The sequence below is a fragment of the Trichoderma asperellum genome, chromosome 4 (genome assembly GCF_020647865.1).
Source record: "Trichoderma asperellum chromosome 4, complete sequence".
NCBI lineage: Eukaryota > Fungi > Ascomycota > Sordariomycetes > Hypocreales > Hypocreaceae > Trichoderma > Trichoderma asperellum.
This window is the reverse complement of record NC_089418.1, coordinates 491365-507495: the sequence shown is the minus strand read 5'-3', so window position 1 is coordinate 507495 and position 16131 is coordinate 491365. Positions and strand designations below refer to the sequence as shown.

Sequence of the window (16131 nt, the reverse complement as noted above, 5' to 3'; positions counted from 1 at the left end):
TTCAAAGGGAAATGAAGAGGAAAAATTTTTCCCATCTGCGGTGCAGGGCCCTTGGGCTGTATGTATGTATGGTAAGCGGATGAATGCGGATCCAACCACAGGACTTGATCTTATCTGATCCGGTTTTTATCAGATCATCAGATAATTCCCTCAGTTGATCTCCACTCTGCTTGACTCTGATGGGGCCTGCCTCCGTCCTCGCAGCCGCTTCACCCTTTAGACGCCTGAAAGAGGATTATTTTAAATGAATCACGGGTGTCGCAACTCGGTATCGGCCCATGGATCGGCCTTTATGCGGAGGATCAAAAGCAGTGGATTGGCTCATTTGAATTTCGATCGCCTCATGGAAACCTGTGCAGGCCGTATAAGAAAAATTGCATCAGCCCACGCTATAGTCGCCAAGAAGAAGCGGACTTGATTAAGGCCTCTTTAAGAAGGTCGAGATCTACATTCGAAAGTAGATTGTTTAGAACGGGAGAGAAGGCAGAGGAAAGAGCTGGTGGTAGAAACACGATGATGCTCCAAGATGGAAGTGAAGCTTTTTTTTCCTCCCACGGCCGAATCGTTCAGAAAACATGTCCCCGTCGGCATAAAAATGAGAGATGCAGTTGACGGGCGACAAGCCATTGCCGTGATCTAAGCGACCCATGTGTAATTAGGCAAAGAAACCATCCCACTGTTGAGGTGCACAGGGCTTCGAATGGGCCCATGCAACCCATGATATATGCATACCTGCCTGCACTAGCTTCCAAGCTACACTGTGTACGTTGTGATCCCCGTCCGGCATTGGACCACGCAGCCGTCGTTCATGTGTACTTCTCCGCTCGAGTATCCATTAAGCGGTTGGTCTCGGGTGTCTGTGACACCTTTGGCACGGAATCCGAGTTGATAGAGGCGAGACTAAAACCCTGTTTCTTGGGACAGGCACCGCGATGTGGCGAGTATAATTCTCTGCTGCTCCCACTGCCGCCCTCCCACACTTGACAAGCTTTCCAGCAACATCGCCATTTTAGCGTCGCCAGACAGCACCACCAGCTAGGTGATAAGAGTTGTTTGCTGAGCCGTCCTTGCATATTAGACGTTACTCAAAAGAAAAAGGCAAACATTAGTGTTCATCAATTCTCACCTTTTCTTCTTTTTTTCCTTCTGGATTGCATTTCCTTCTTCTCCCACTCTCTAAGAATAGCGCCGCTTCAATAGTTGCGGCCCTTCTAAAACGTCACCATTCTATCACCCGAGGCGAAATTATAACTTGCCTATACGCGACGTCACTATGGCCCCTCACAGCGAGGCTACACTCACCGACCTTGGTACTCCAAATGGCAGTGAACCGAGTACACCCAATGGCAGCGAGCATGCTCACCAGGGCAATGCCTTTCATAGCTCCTTGATTAGTTCAATTGAGCAGAATAACAGAAGCTCAGTACCACATACCAACGGCCGCCAGTCTGAGATGAAGACGCAGGGGCAGAGATCGCCGTATTTGACGCAGTCAGACCCAGATTCTGAGTTTGACCTCATCTGCGTTGGATTCGGCCCTGCGAGTCTGGCCATAGCTGTCGCTCTTCATGATGCGATCGCTTCAGGACAGCAGCTGCTTCCGAATGGCTCATCCCCCAAAATCCTCTTCATTGAGAAGCAGACACGCTTTGCCTGGCATGCCGGCATGCTTCTCCCAGGCGCAAAGATGCAAATTTCCTTTGTCAAGGATCTTGCGACTCTGCGGGATCCGCGGTCTGAGTTTACATTTCTCAACTATTTGCATCGCAATGGAAGATTAGTGGATTTTACCAACTTGGGCACCTTCTTGCCAGCACGTGTTGAGTACGAAGACTATCTTCGATGGTGTGCGTCTTTCTTCGAACACCTCGTTCAATATGGCCAAGAAGTTGTCTCAGTCTCTCCAGAAACCAAGACAGGAGACTCAACTCGCACATTTGCGGTCCGGTCGAGAAATCCCAAGACCGGTGAGACTCTCTCCTTCCGTGGTCGCAACGTGCTCATTGCAGCGGGTGGACAACCAAACTTCCCCAAGAGCTTCCCAGCTAAGCACCCACGGATCATCCATTCTTCTCAGTACGCATACATGGTTCCAGAGATTCTTTCCAAGAAGGATGCTCCGTATCGCGTTGCTGTTCTTGGTGCAGGCCAAAGTGCTGCAGAGATTTTCCACAACATCCAGACGTTGTACCCCAACTCAAAAACCGCGCTGGTGATGCGACCCGAATTTCTGAAGCCCAGTGACGATTCTCCCTTGTGAGTTTACCTTAACCCCAGGCTCGTGGATGGTTTCTTGAAGCGATGGTGAAAAAAATCTAACATGGCGAGCAGCGTCAACTCTGTATTCAACCCTGAATATATCGACACACTCTTTCCCAAGTCGGCAAGGCATCGCAACAACTTCTTGACTGAGGCTCGAGCTACCAACTACGGCGTCGTAAGGCTCAATCTCATTGAAGAGATGTACGAGCGCCAGTATGATCAAAAACGAGAACTTGGCCCCGACGAGAAGAAGTGGCCTCACAGAATCATGGGTGGCCGACAGATTACAAGCATTGAGCCGCGTGGGGATGCCTTGGAGCTTAAAATTCAGCACATCTCAGACAGCGAGTTTGAAGGATTTGTCGATCTCGTTGACGAAGAGACTCTTGAGGTAGACCTGCTGATTGCCGCTACCGGCTACCAACGCAATGCACACGTCGGCATGCTCCGCGATACATGGGACATGCTGCCCAAGGCTTCACCAGTTGGCCAGGAATATCACAAGGGAATTACTGGATGGAAGGTCGAGACTGACCAGGGAGAGCGCAAACTGGCTGTCTCTCGAGACTACCAAGTCCAGTACAAGCCTGGGTCTGTGGCAAAAGACTCCGGCATATGGCTCCAGGGCTGCTGTGAAGGTACTCACGGGGTAAGTCGACACATGTTTAATGAGAAAATATCTGAGGAGCAGCAACGCTAACAGTAGGCAGTTGAGCGACAGTCTCTTGTCGGTGCTGGCAACGAGGTCAGCCGAGATTGTGAATTCAATCTTTCCCAGCAGCAAATGAGGAGTGGGGGACGAGATTGAATGCAAATTGAGCCAGATACCCAAGAAAATAAGTCTAATAAAGCCAAGACTTAAGACGACTCTCCTGAGCGCTGTCTATGGCGTAGCAAATGGAGAGTTCCGATGAGATTCGCGGCGGAATGCTGCGACCGATTAGCAACTGATGTGCAGTGCAAAACACATACCCTCCGTTTACTCACACAAAGCAAACCTAAAAGTAAATAGAAATAAAAAAATCACCTTTTCTACGGTTCCTCACTTTCTGTAGTCTCGTCCATAACTATGAGTTTTGTAACGAGTGTGCGTTCACAGCTAGGCCAAACTTCTTCGCCCCAGTTATGGGGGATTTAGGGTAGGACATGATGCACAGTCGAGCAACGGCGAACAGCGCACTCAACGTCGCTGGTTTGGAAATTGAGGCTGCAGATTCTTGAATTGGTTAAAAAAAGAGAAGATAACAGAAGTCCGTATCAATTCCGAAGGATTTTGCCACCGCCTGGATATTCAATATACGTGGGTAGATAGGTAGGTAAGCAGTTCTGGACTGGCAAGTGCTCGAGTCTTGGCAGCTTCCTTCATTACATCTCACTGATCTCAGCTGGTTACACGGATTTGAGCAGATGTACCTGCTACGCAGAAAATAACACGCCGGGTACTCTGAACTATGTAGTGGGATCACAGACGCTGCAAACACGTGCATGAACGAATCTTGCAGCAAGCATGGAGGTAAGCATACCTACTAATTATACTAGGCAATAGTAAATAAACACCTGATAGCCCTCGCACTTGATGCACGGCGCATTCAAAAATTGATGTCTTTTGTTTTGATTCCTCGCTCCCATCTATCATTAGCTTTGGGTGGCTATCGATTCTTGTGGCGCTCTAATAAAGAGACCCCAGACAGACTCGCTGCTAAATACAGCGTATAGACTATTGATTGATAGCTATAGTACCTACCTTATGAGATGCCAAGCAAATGGATGTATTCAGTGCAGACAGAGAGAGTCCTGATCCAAGACAACATATTGAAGATGCGAGAAGAGACTTTAAACCTACCTAGGTACCTAGGCACTTGTTAGTATTTATCCTCCATAAGAATAGGCCAACGGGTTCCGCGGGGACTCCAAACTCTCTACAAATGCCATGCCAGCGATAAGGTTGCTCGTTTGCTTGAGAGTGAAAAATTCCATGCCCAAGGACGATGGCCGAATTGGACGCGCAATGGAGTGGATGCCAGACGCATGGTGACGCGAGCGCCGATGGGGTAAAAGCTGCAAGGAGACGTAATTGGGCCTCGTGCCTTGCGTTAGCAGCTGACAAAATAATTGAAAAAAAAAAAAAATTTGTTGCAAAGAAGTAGATTGGACCGATTATTGAGGCCATCATCAGTTTTGCAAGTCGCCTACAATGCTCTACTATTGCTACTGTCACCGCATTCATGTGTGTTGTTTTATGGTCGTGGCTGTGTAGAATCTGCTGCATGCACGATTCCACGATCTAAGCCGGTCAAGGGCTGTGCTGTTCCCGCGGTCTTCGGTTCTCTCCATTCTCTACGCTGTGCCTGGCAGCTGTGGACTAGGTATAGCAGCATTAGGAAAAGCCCACATGTGCGCTCCCAAAGAGGAAAGCTGTATGCAAACCACTCCCCGGTTCTTTTTTAGTTATGCTTGTTTAATTTGTTTTTTCCTTGTTCCAATCTTTTGAGCTATCAGCCCTGTTGGCGAGATTGGTCAGAAAAACGTCGAGGCCGCGAAGGCCATTGCGTAGGTCCTGCGGGAGAATTCGTCACCGTTACCGCAAGAGCGCGCCAGGTTTGGCGAGTCGCAGCGTCAATGGCCCCGGCGATGCGCTACGTCTAAACAGAGTTAGCCACGAACCCGCCCGTCAGAAGAGCGCTGGAGCCTTACACCACGGTGCGTGTTGGCGGCATGGCCCTAACAGGGTTCGGCGGTTTGGGGATGTGGACGCTGGAGCTGCCAGAACAACGTGGGGGAGCCGCTGTGGCTGCACCCTATCGGAACCCTCCACGGCGGGCGGCCTTGTGCGAGCACTGTAATAGGGAGCTTGTAGCGCTATACGGGCAATACGAGTCTGGCTGCATAACATCAAATCCATCAATCCAATGGTCAATGTACATGGAGGTATGTATACCGTGGTTCTCCAGCAAGGCGCAGACTCAGCAAGGAGGATTCCAATATAGGAGTCAAGTCAGCTTGAATGTCATTTTCCATCTCCTTTCTTTCCTGCGGCATTCTATTGGATAGCCGCATAGTAACGTTCCCTCGCACTCCGGCCACTGTACAGCCCTTTTGAGGCGCATCCAGCACAGCTGCTCGATCCCAGAACCACAGCACTGTTGGCACTAATTCGGGGCTTACCACCCGCTATAGCGCCCTAGTCGCATCCTGTCCATCTCATCGCCCACTTTTTAGCCTCTCCCCGCGCTCGATGTCCAGAAAAGGGCCAGGCCGGAGATGAGTCGAGCACATGTCGAGGTCCCAGCCTTGCGAGGCGACTTTTGCTGTACACGAGGCCGCATGACGATGAGACACGGATCGACCGATGGGAGCTGACTGGGCGGTGACCGGTCCGGGCGAGAAGCGCCATGAAAGGCTGTCGATGATGGAGAGACTGTGACGACGCAAGACGACGACGCCAGACCAGGTCCTGAATGTGACCACACTGGCGGGGGTTGGTCTGTTTGCTTCTCGTCGACTGCTGCTGCTGGTTCACTCATCAGCGTGTAGTGACTCGGGGGAACTATCGCGATTGACATACGTACGCATCCACATACGTACGTGCCGCTGCTGGTTACGGCCCACAGACAGCCGCATACAAAGGTATGACTCCTGCATGCGGCCTTGGTCTTGAGCTTGGGGGTCATTTCAGATATCTTGAGCCAGTCTAGAGCTTCTCCATCGTCCATCGAGCAGTGGCTTGACTTCACTGTTAGAGGCTCACCAACAACTCGCCAACAATGCAGCTTGACAGTGGCGACGGCAGACGGCCCTCGGCCACCCAGCGGCTGCCCGTCAACCCTCGCCGGCACAAAGTAGCCCCCGAGCAGCGCAAGAGAGTTGCTACCGCGTATGTGCCGTTGCCCCCCAATTCCACATCATTCAAGGAAGCTCCTTTGCTGACCTGCCCTCTTCTCGCAAACCAGATGCAACAGCTGTAATGTGCGCCGGGTCAAATGTTCAGGCGGAACTCCTTGCGGCCAGTGCGCCGCTTCTAACCGCGAATGCGTCTATCCCGTCCCAGTCGAAAAAGTCAGCGTGCCACGCGCCGAGATAGAGGAGCTGCGAAAGAAGGTCGAAGTGTATGAGCGAGCGCTGCAGGAAACCATCCCTGACCCCGCCAGGAGGCAGGATTTGATCAACCATGTCTCTTCAACACCCGAGGGACCGTCACCGTCCCCTCTTCCTGTTAGTCCGAGTCAGTCGTATCCATCGGAAAGCAGCCACCGTCAGGCCAGCTCCTCGGTCAAGGCCGAGTCGGAAGATGAGCAGACAACTGGTCGTCTCCTCCAAGACCCCGATGGCACGGCGCGCTTCCTCGGAGAGACCAGCGGGGCTACTTTCCTTGACCATTTAAAAGAGCTCCTGGGAGCCGTACTACCCCTGTCTCAAGTAGAGCCGCAGTTATCTCAAGACCAAGATGGAAGCGCCTTTTTGTCGAGCTTGGGAAGATACTACACCGACGATTCTCGCCCCTTGGTTGAGCTTGAGCCTCAGCCAGTGCCGCTACCCCTGGATGAAGACCTCGCCACTTTGCTGTCAAAACTGAGATACTTGATCCAAGATGGAAACGGCGAATGGCCGAGCGGCGGCATCTATTGGTGGGGAGAGCTGGACACACTTCCCGCTCACATAGGGTCATCTGCTTCAGACGCAAACTTGAACGACCATCGCTACTTGGCATTCTACCATGCCGCCCTAGCCCTCATCACCAGAGCTAACGCCCCGTCTCAGGAAGTCCAAGGTAGTGCTTCAACATCTTCGCTTAGCGAAGCGTACTTTGCCCATGCCTCAGCTCTCGTAGGCAATCCTTTGGATATAACTCGCTGCTGCACAATGGGAGATGTTGCCACGCTATGCCTTATGTCAGCCTATTTGATCGAGATGAATAGGAGAGATGCCGCCTATATGCATGTCGCGGCTGCCATGCATATCTGCATCCTGCTGGGTGTCCATCGGGGAATGGTTGACGAGAGAGGCAAGCGAGTATTTTGGACCGTATATATCATGGATCGGTGGCTGAGCTGTCTGATGGGCCGCCCGCACGTAATCATGGACGATGCCATCCGGCTTCAGCTGCCAGAAGATGCTCCGTAAGTAGATTTCCCTTTCTTTTCTTCTTCTTCTTCTTCTTCTTCTTCTTTTTTCCCTTCCCCCCTTTTCCTCCCTTTCTTCTCGTAGCCGATATTATCCTCCAGTTGCATCGATATATGCTTATATGTTGTTATAGATCAATGCCCCCTGCTGCAGGGCTGAGGGCTCACGTTGAGCTATCCCGTATTTCCGGTTATGTCGTCTGCAACACGTATCGCGTGGCCCCATGGGAGGCATCTCGAGGAGGATTGTCCAGGCAGCCGGACAAGGCCATTTGGATGCTTCAGCAGTGGCAGTCGACGCTTCCACCACGTCTGCAGCTCTCTCCTGACGGGCTAAGCAATGACCCTGCCTGTTGCTTCCTCCACATGAGATACAACATGCTCCTGATTCTGGCTATTCGGCCTCTGTACTTGGGTGCCGTGAAGAGATCGATAGCCAAGCGTCTCATGTTGCAGACAGTCGATTCTTACACGCACTCGGAGCACTTGCAGCTGTGCATTGCGGCTGCACGTCGTAACATCCGCCTCGGACGTCAAGTGAGGGCGCTGAACATTGCTCGCAAGTCGCCCCTGCACTCAGAACAGCATTACTCCTTCAATGCCACCGTCTGCCTCATCCTGGAGGACTTGATCTCCGATGAGGAAGTGTCAGAAGAGGAAAACGAAGCGAGAAACAGAGATATTCTGTTTGGCATCGAAGTAGAAGAAGAGGGCCTCACCAATTTTGGCCAGACGTCGTCCAACACGCTGCGCCACCTATGGACTCTGGCTCGCAGACTGACGGGCTCGATAGGGCAGACTCAGGAGGTTGGCAATGCCCAGCTGGTTGAGCACCGACTTGCCCCGCCGATGATGACGACGCTTCCGGGCTACTCAATGCCGCGCATGCAAACTGGGGAAGACCATGCCCTTTACGACGAGTTAGTGGCCTGGGTAGACGACGAGTGGCCCGTCTACAGCACAGGAATGTACAATGGTTTTATGCAGTGATGGGCGATGAATTGATGAATGAATGGCGGACAGAGGCCTCCAAAGAGCTGGCGAATGCATTTTGAATTGGCGACATAGCGACGATACCTATCTAGTTTTGTTTAGTGAGCATTTACGACTGCCTTGGATATAGAGCATGTTGAGCATGGATAAAGAATTATCCTTTGGATGAGAAGAAAATAAGATTATATTTTTTACAAAATAGATTACCCACAGGCTGTTGTCCATAACCATGTGCCGGGCTTTCAATTACAATCTGTGGTAGCAAGGATCTATTGCGAGTTTTGGGCGCTAGAGGCCATCTTGCGGCTATCGCTGCACTACACGCAGACTAAAGCTACCACGGCAGTTAATTGTCCGTAGCAGAGCATCTTCAAATGCTGTAAATCAACTGCCCAAAAGTGAAAATACAGCAATAGTTTTGAAATAAACGCTCTAAAGTAAAATAGATAAAATGAAATAAAATAAAATAAAATAAAATGACTCTCTCTATTCCCGACACGACAATTGTATCACTGTCATGGCTTAGAGCAACTGAAAGAAAGTTACATTACCTGCTTCAGCGTCATGTCACGCCACACTCTCCAGAATTCATTGTAATGTTGCAACATACCCAACCCGCCTATTAGTTCTAGACATCTCGACCGCTAAATCAAATCTTCACAATCCACAGACATCCTAATCATCCTACTACTGTTTGAGTAACAATGTCTTTACTTAAAAAGAGTGCCGTAGCAGTCAGCTTCATCTTCAAATTCCCAGACGGCGATGTATTGCGCAGGCCGCAGGTTGCGCTGTTCCGCCGCAGCGGGCAGGTGAATACATATACGTCAGTATAGTTACCAATGTCATGTTCTCATCCCGTCTTTTCCAACTACACACATCAGCATCGTGCACCATTATTGCCTCTCGTATGTAGAATCATGAATGAAAAAAAGCGTATTAGTAACTCTCATTGGCAGACACAAACTCGCCCCCATCTCCGGCGGCGTCGATCCCCAGGACGCAAACCCCCTCGCCACAGCATGGCGCGAGCTCCACGAAGAGACCACCCTCACAGCCACTTCCCTGCGGCTCTTCCGCCAGGGCAAGCCGTATTCGTTCGCAGACGCCGACGTGGGCCGCGAATGGACAATCAATCCCTTTGGCTTCATCCTGAAATCCCGCCGCCAGGGCGGCGCCGGCGAAGAGGGCATCAAAATCGACTGGGAGCATGAAGGGTACCAGTGGTTCGACCCCGACCAAGTCACCGACGATGAGGCCTTCCAGGGAGTTCCTCGACTAAAGGAGAGTCTCAGGCGAGTCTGGTTTGACATTGACCTGGGCAGCGAGGCGGGCGGCGTCCTGGCAGCTGGGCTTAAGGCGCTGCAGGAGGACCATGTAAGCGGCGCGAGGGAGCTGGCAGCCAAAGCACTACACATATACCTCGACGTGATTCCGCGAATCGAGACGCATGATGCAACGCTGTGGTGGAAGAATGTCCGGTTCGCGGCATGGCATCTCTGGAAGAACGGCCGGGAAAGCATGGGCGCCCCCATCCTCAGCGTCGTCTTGTCCAGCCTCGACATAATCGAGCAGCATCTTTCTCGCGACACGAGCACCAGCGCTCTATCAGACGACTTTATCAAACAAGTCTGCGCCGCCATCCGCGAGTTTGGAGAGACGAGACGGCAGTCTGGAAGCAAAATCGGAAACACCTTCGCCTCCTTCTTGGAGCAATTCCCCACGGACAAGCCCCTCAAGATCGTCACCCTCTCGTCCAGCTCGACAATCACCTCGTCCATCTCACACGTCCTCTCCTCGGACTCAGCCTCTGCCCGCCCCCTCGACATCCACATCCTCGAATCCCGCCCGCTCTTCGAAGGCGTCAAAGTCGCCCAACGCATCTCCGCCATCGTCCAAACCCGCAAGAATGCCAACAACAACAACAACAACAACAACAACAACAACAACAACAACAACAACAACAACAACAACAACAACGTCACAATCACGATTCACACCGACGCCAGTGCAGCCCTCGCCTCTCAGGCCGCACACGTGCTCCTCATCGGCGCAGATCTCATCGACAAATCCGGCAACGTGAGCAATAAGACCGGTTCTCTGCCCACTGTGCTGGCCGCCAGGCATGTTTCCCCGGGCGTCAAGATCGTCGTCGTATCAGAAAAGGAAAAGATCTTGCCGTTTGAGCCGCCTGTGCACGATGAAGAAAACGACGCTGGGGAGCTCATCCGCGGGTGGGGAGCCGTTCTAGGGGCGGAACAAGGATCCGAGGTGAAGTTGCCGGGCGTGACTGTGAAGAATGTGTATTTCGAGTGGGTGCCTGCGACGCTGGTGGATGTCTATCTCACAGAGGATGGCATTGAGGGCACAGAAAATGTGGAAAAGTGGGCAGGAGAGGTGCGGCAAAGGGCCGATCGCTTCTTTGATAATCTTTAAAATCTATTTACTCGCCAATTACTATTTGAATTAATTAAGCAACCCATTTGCCATCTATACACTCATCATGACCCTCCCTTCTCTTCCTGCTGCTCCTCTTCTTGAGGCTTCATGCTCGCCAACTGGCTCTGTAGACCCCTTTTCCCAACTCTCATCGCAACCTCCAACTCCCTTTCTTCCTCTCTCAACCTCGCCTTGCTCACAGCCACATCTCTCTCTCGCCTCCTCCGCTGCTCCTCAATCATCCTGTTCCGCTCTTCCAACGCCTTCTCCCTCCTCTCTCTAGCCTCGCGCGCCTTTCTCTGTTCTTCATCCTCAGCCGCAGAGGAAGGATCTTCAGGGGGTGGTGGTAATGTCTGCACGTAGGCTTCGACCAAAGGATCGCGGATTTTAGGCTCGAGAGAGATATATCGTATGTCAGTCAGGACCTGCGCCGGCAAGCCATTTGCAAGCGACTTGTTATTCAAGAGGTGTATGGGCTGTGCTTTGAGGAGGGCTGTGAGGTCGGACTTGAGTGTCGTTTGGGGCATTTTGAGACGGTTAATGTGCTCTCGGTATGACTTCTCTCGATCCTTGTCCGACAGCTTCATGTCCTTCATCGGGTCCTCTTTTCTGTATTTCCTCTTAAACTCTGGCCAATACAGCTTCGGTGACGCCTTTTCCTGCAGAAACGCCATCCACGCAATCTTGGGATCCTTCTTCTCCTGCTTGGCCCGCTGCTCTTTCAGCTCGGCAATCTTCTCCCGCGTCCACTCGTCCCAGCACTCCTTTCGCGCCTTTGTCGTGCTCAAGGCCGTGTAGCGAGCATCCTCGATGATTTTACCCTCCTCCAGAAGTTTGTCCCATGAGCTGTAAGGGTTGATGTTGAGATCGATGAGCATATCCTTGAACAAAAACTTGGCATCTTCTTCTGAAAATTCCACACCCTCTGCACCTTCGGGCCAATCCTCCATATTGCCGTCGTCATAGTCTCCAGGCTCAAGGCCATAGTCTTCACCCATGGCTTGTAGTTGGGCGACAATGTCCGCTTCTGTGAATTCAAGAGGGCCTTTGCCTCCCATTTCGGTCCGTTGTCGCTTCGACGGATGCTCGTCGTCGTCGTTTTCGTCCTCTTCTCGGCCCTCATCCTGACCTTCATCGTCGGTGGCCTCGGCCTCGACCTCCTCGTACATGTATTCATCGCTTTCGTAGTCTCGGTCCAACGCAGCTGTCTTCTCGGCGTCCTTTCTCTCCTGCTCTTTCGATTGATCATTATCTGTTTCCTTCTTCTCGTCCTCGCCCGCCGTCGAGCCGAGGATCCGCTTCTTGTCCATTTCTAGAATGGCAGGCATGAGTTTCTCAGGTATGCGCCAGTAGCTCGCATTCTTCACCGGGTTGTACACGAAGCGTCGCGAGTACTTCGTATACACCAGGATCCACGGCTCACACCCGGGAATCACTTCTTTTCTCCTGGGCTTGTCCACCGGCTGGGGGCGCGGCCGTCCTTCGAGTCCGCCTCGAGCGCCGCCGCCAAAGCCGCCCCTCTGCGCCTGGGGGGGCGGCTGGTTGAACTGTGCCATGTAGGCATTTGCAACTCTTGGGTCTGAGAGATTCGGAACGGCGCCGTACGGGTTGTAGGATGGCTCGGGCCCGAGTTGGGCTGCGGGCTGGACGCTGGGCCGCTTATACGTGGATTCCTTGGTTTCGGCGTTGTAGTAGTAGGTGTGGCCAGTCGGGGCCTTGTGTTCGGTCCAGCCCGGCGGCAGAGGAGCCAATGGCGCTGCCTTGTGAGTGGATTTGAGCATTTCTTGCTGTGCTGCCGGGAAGAGTTGTGGCAATGGATCCAGCCGATGCGGAGAGCTGTGGCGTGTTGAAGAAAAAAAGGTTGAGCAGCTGGATATTTTTTGGAGCTATGGAAGTTTGGAAAGCTTCCGGCATTCAACTAGACGCGTCGGCTTAGCAGCTGAGGCGGCGCCTATTATACGCGGAGCCCCTACCGCCGGGGGCGCCGTTTTAGCGACTAGCGCTCACTATGAGTTCAATCCCAGCCTGACTTCCAGGGCTCCCGACTTACACGGACAGACATCACTCGGCTTCCATCTTGCCAAATATGGCAGGCTGATGCATGTATATATATACTGTAGGGATAAAACAAGCTGTATCATCTCGTTTTTAAGAGATTATATCATCACATTAATTAAAGATAATATTCATGAGATTACTCCTGTAACACAGCACTTCAGCTATCCGCCCTTCTGCAGTCCCAGCTTCGCAGCCAAGGCCTCCGCAATGTCCCGCGCAAACCCTTTGTCATTGACATCTCTCTCATCTTCAACTATCTTGATCCCGCTGCCACTCAGTCCTGTTTTAATCGTCTCAAAGAGCACCTTATCCGCCTGGGAGTCCTCAAACGCACCTCCAGGCACCGCAAGCATGCTAACACCTCCCTTGGGAATCCAAACCTCTATCATGTCCGATCTCTTGGTCTTCTTGAGCTTCTCTGCGATGAAGCCTCCGATCTCACGGCATTGCTCTGGCGAAGTCCTCACCAACGTGACAGTCGCATTGTGCTCAAAAATCACCCGGTCCTCGTATTTCTTAGGAACTGTATCCCTTGGGCCAAAGTTGATCATGTCGAGAGCACCAAGAGACACGATATTGGGCAGGCCGGCCTCAACGGCGGCATCCAGTCGTCCTCCTCCCGCCGAGAGAACTCCTCCACCCAGATGGTCGCAGATCTCAGTCGTCGTGAGGTCAATTATTGCGTCGAGCTGGCCTTCGCGGATGAGTCGCTCCATGGCCCTGCCTCCAGTACCAACGGCATGAAAAACATACGTCTCGACAGGGTAGTTGGATTCGAGATGAGCGCGGATGGCATCGACTCCAGGCGTTGTGACGCCAAACATGGTGATGCCGACCCGCCACTTCTTCATGGCCTCTGCCGCCGTGTCTTCCATTTTATTGGCTCGTCTGGCGGCGTGGGACAGAGCCATGTTTGCAATTGACGCCCCGGCATTGCTCAAGATGTCTCGCAGGATGGGATTCAGCCCAGCAACGTCAACGACAGAGTGCATCAGCGTAATGTCCGTCTCACCAACCACGGGCCGTGTATCACCGCTCGCCATTGTCGAGACGATGAGTTTGGGGAGCCCAACAGGGAGGACATCACGCATAACAGCCGCTGCGAGCGCCGTGCCGCTGGATCCCCCGGCGGAGACGATGCCATCAACAAGGCCTGCTCGATATAAATCCTGCACTGCTTTGGAAGCACAACCGGTCATGAGCTCTAGAAGCTCGTTCCTGGGCATATTCGATACATCGGCTCCATCGCCATGTTTGGACAAGAGGTGGGCCTGGGGGATGGTAATGGCCTTGTTGACAACCGGTTTTCGTCCAACGTCTATGAGAAACGTCTCGACTCCAGCAGTCTCTTTGATCTGGTCGCGAAGAAAGAGAAGCTCCTGGAGCTTGGTATCGCAAGTGCCTATGATGACGACATAAGCCATTATGGGCAATTGGCGCAGTGTTGCACTTCTGACACTCAGATATCCTCAGCTAATCGCCCGTTTAACGCTTAATGAATGAATGTCAAATATCGACGCTTCAAAGGCGGAGACGGCCAACATGCAGAGTATAAGTAACGAGAACCTGTCATAGGAAGAAAAGACCCGATGCGGGGTTACGCAGGGAAATCTACGATGCGCATCTTGTGAGACGCTGAGAGACGCGGAATCCAATGCCGCCGTGCCGATGCCAATGCATCCTTTATAACTACAAGTTAACCAGAAGCTTAGCCAGAAAGCTCGGTGCCAATGCGACCAAAGAACGCAGACAGTGCGGCGGACGGTTTTGAGTTTTGGTGGGGAGTGCGGAATCTGACATCAACGACGGCGAGGGTCTCCACTAGAGATCCATGCCAGTTCTGGATCCGGCCAAAGCTCCAACATGGACTTCTTCTAAGCTGATTCGGGACAGCTTGACTCTTGCAGCTAAAGTCGTTGAAGAGACATAAAGAGGCATAACTTCGAGTTGTGAGGCTCTCTTGAATACAAGGGGTTTTTAAGACTCTATACAAACAAAACAGCTTACATCAGACAGCAAATAGCCATGGCTCCGCCAACAGACAGAGACAAGATCCTTGCCAGTCTCCGCGCTCGAATCGCCGAGGGCAAATCCATCGTCGGCGCGGGTGCTGGCATTGGCTTGTCGGCGAAGTTCATCGAAGCCGGAGGTGGCGACCTCATCATCATCTACAACAGTGGCCGTTTCCGCATGGCCGGCCGCGGATCGTTGTCCGGCTTGATGCCATACGGGGATGCCAACGGCATCGTCGTAGAAATGGTGAGTAATACCTAGTAGCAGTCTTTGATCCCTATCACCATATGTTCTTCAGTAATCTCTCTCTGTCTCTCTCTCTCTGTCTCTCTCTCTCTGTCTCTCTCTCTCTATCTCTCTTATGTGATTGATCAAACAACCCTTGCTACGTATCTTCCCTTGTTCTATATGAGTCTCCAAAAAAAACTGAATGAGATCCATAGGCAAATGAAGTCCTTCCCGTGGTCAAGCATACACCCGTCATCGCCGGCGTATGCGGCACAGATCCCTTCCGCAACATTCCCACGTTTCTCAAGCAGCTGCGCGACTTGGGCTTTGCCGGCGTTCAAAACTTCCCCACCGTCGGCCTCATCGATGGGCAGTTTCGAGCCAACCTCGAAGAGACCGGCATGGGCTACGACCTGGAAGTCGACATGATCCGGGAGGCCCACGCGCTGAACCTGCTGACGACCCCCTACGTGTTCAACGTGGAGGAGAGCAAGAAGATGGCTCGCGCCGGCGCAGATGTCCTCGTTGCGCACATGGGCCTCACGACGAGCGGATCCATCGGCGCGGCCACCGGCAAGACGCTGGACGAGTCCGTCAAACTCATCCAGGAGATTCGCGATGCGGCCGTGGGAATCAACCCGGACATCATTGTTCTGTGCCACGGAGGACCGATTGCGGCGCCGAAAGACGCCGAGTATGTCCTCAGTCGGGTAAAGGGGCTTCATGGCTTCTATGGGGCGAGCTCCATGGAGAGATTGCCGGTCGAGACGGCCATTACAGAGATTACGAAGAGCTTCAAGGCACTGAAGCCGAGGCTGTGAGTTGATGGGAGAAGAGCATTGTGTATTTTTACTTTATTGAATCGTTGGCGATATTTTTATTTGGCAAAGGGGATGAAAACAGCGTTTAGAATGGACAACTGTGTGTTGTAAAAAGCTATTACAAACTCGATTGAACATTAATGCCTTTTAACTCACGAAGCCGCTCAACAACTTACTCCAACACCCATGTTTTCGCC

At 52.3% G+C, this 16131-nt stretch overlaps 7 protein-coding genes across 7 annotated transcripts; 4 read left to right on the top strand and 3 right to left on the bottom strand.

Annotated features, from left to right (window-relative positions):
- The first annotated feature begins 900 nt into the window (after positions 1-900).
- SID1 (PAK- GC kinase Sid1) lies at positions 901-3329 on the top strand. Its single transcript, XM_024900656.2, has 3 exons — positions 901-2256; positions 2332-2911; positions 2973-3329. Exons 1-3 carry the CDS (start codon positions 1274-1276, stop codon positions 3048-3050), a joined length of 1641 nt encoding a protein of 546 aa, XP_024758208.2. The 5' UTR covers positions 901-1273; the 3' UTR covers positions 3051-3329.
- A 2010-nt stretch (positions 3330-5339) lies between these two features.
- On the top strand, positions 5340-8586 carry TrAFT101_006545 (uncharacterized protein). The gene is made up of 3 exons (XM_024910022.2): positions 5340-6136; positions 6213-7379; positions 7517-8586. Exons 1-3 carry the CDS (start codon positions 6027-6029, stop codon positions 8370-8372), a joined length of 2133 nt encoding a protein of 710 aa, XP_024758205.1. The 5' UTR covers positions 5340-6026; the 3' UTR covers positions 8373-8586.
- On the bottom strand, positions 5478-5933 carry TrAFT101_006546 (uncharacterized protein; the record flags this gene model as incomplete). Its single annotated transcript, XM_066127802.1, has 2 exons — positions 5478-5773; positions 5828-5933. The coding sequence occupies 2 exons, from the start codon at positions 5931-5933 to the stop codon at positions 5478-5480; spliced, it is 402 nt and encodes a 133-aa protein (XP_065983915.1).
- A 438-nt stretch (positions 8587-9024) lies between the features above and the next one.
- Positions 9025-11209, top strand: TrAFT101_006544 (uncharacterized protein). The gene is made up of 2 exons (XM_024900621.2): positions 9025-9201; positions 9335-11209. Exons 1-2 carry the CDS (start codon positions 9080-9082, stop codon positions 10809-10811), a joined length of 1599 nt encoding a protein of 532 aa, XP_024758204.2. The 5' UTR covers positions 9025-9079; the 3' UTR covers positions 10812-11209.
- On the bottom strand, positions 10822-12688 carry TrAFT101_006543 (uncharacterized protein). The gene has a single exon (XM_024908486.2). The coding sequence runs from the start codon at positions 12593-12595 to the stop codon at positions 10877-10879; it is 1719 nt and encodes a 572-aa protein (XP_024758203.2). The 5' UTR covers positions 12596-12688; the 3' UTR covers positions 10822-10876.
- A 267-nt stretch (positions 12689-12955) lies between these two features.
- On the bottom strand, positions 12956-14526 carry TrAFT101_006542 (uncharacterized protein). Its single transcript, XM_024908485.2, has one exon. It carries the CDS (start codon positions 14294-14296, stop codon positions 13034-13036), a length of 1263 nt encoding a protein of 420 aa, XP_024758202.1. The 5' UTR covers positions 14297-14526; the 3' UTR covers positions 12956-13033.
- Positions 14387-16077, top strand: TrAFT101_006541 (uncharacterized protein). Its single transcript, XM_066127801.1, has 3 exons — positions 14387-14821; positions 14889-15131; positions 15329-16077. Exons 2-3 carry the CDS (start codon positions 14898-14900, stop codon positions 15932-15934), a joined length of 840 nt encoding a protein of 279 aa, XP_065983914.1. The 5' UTR covers positions 14387-14821; positions 14889-14897; the 3' UTR covers positions 15935-16077.
- Positions 16078-16131: the final 54 nt, after the last annotated feature.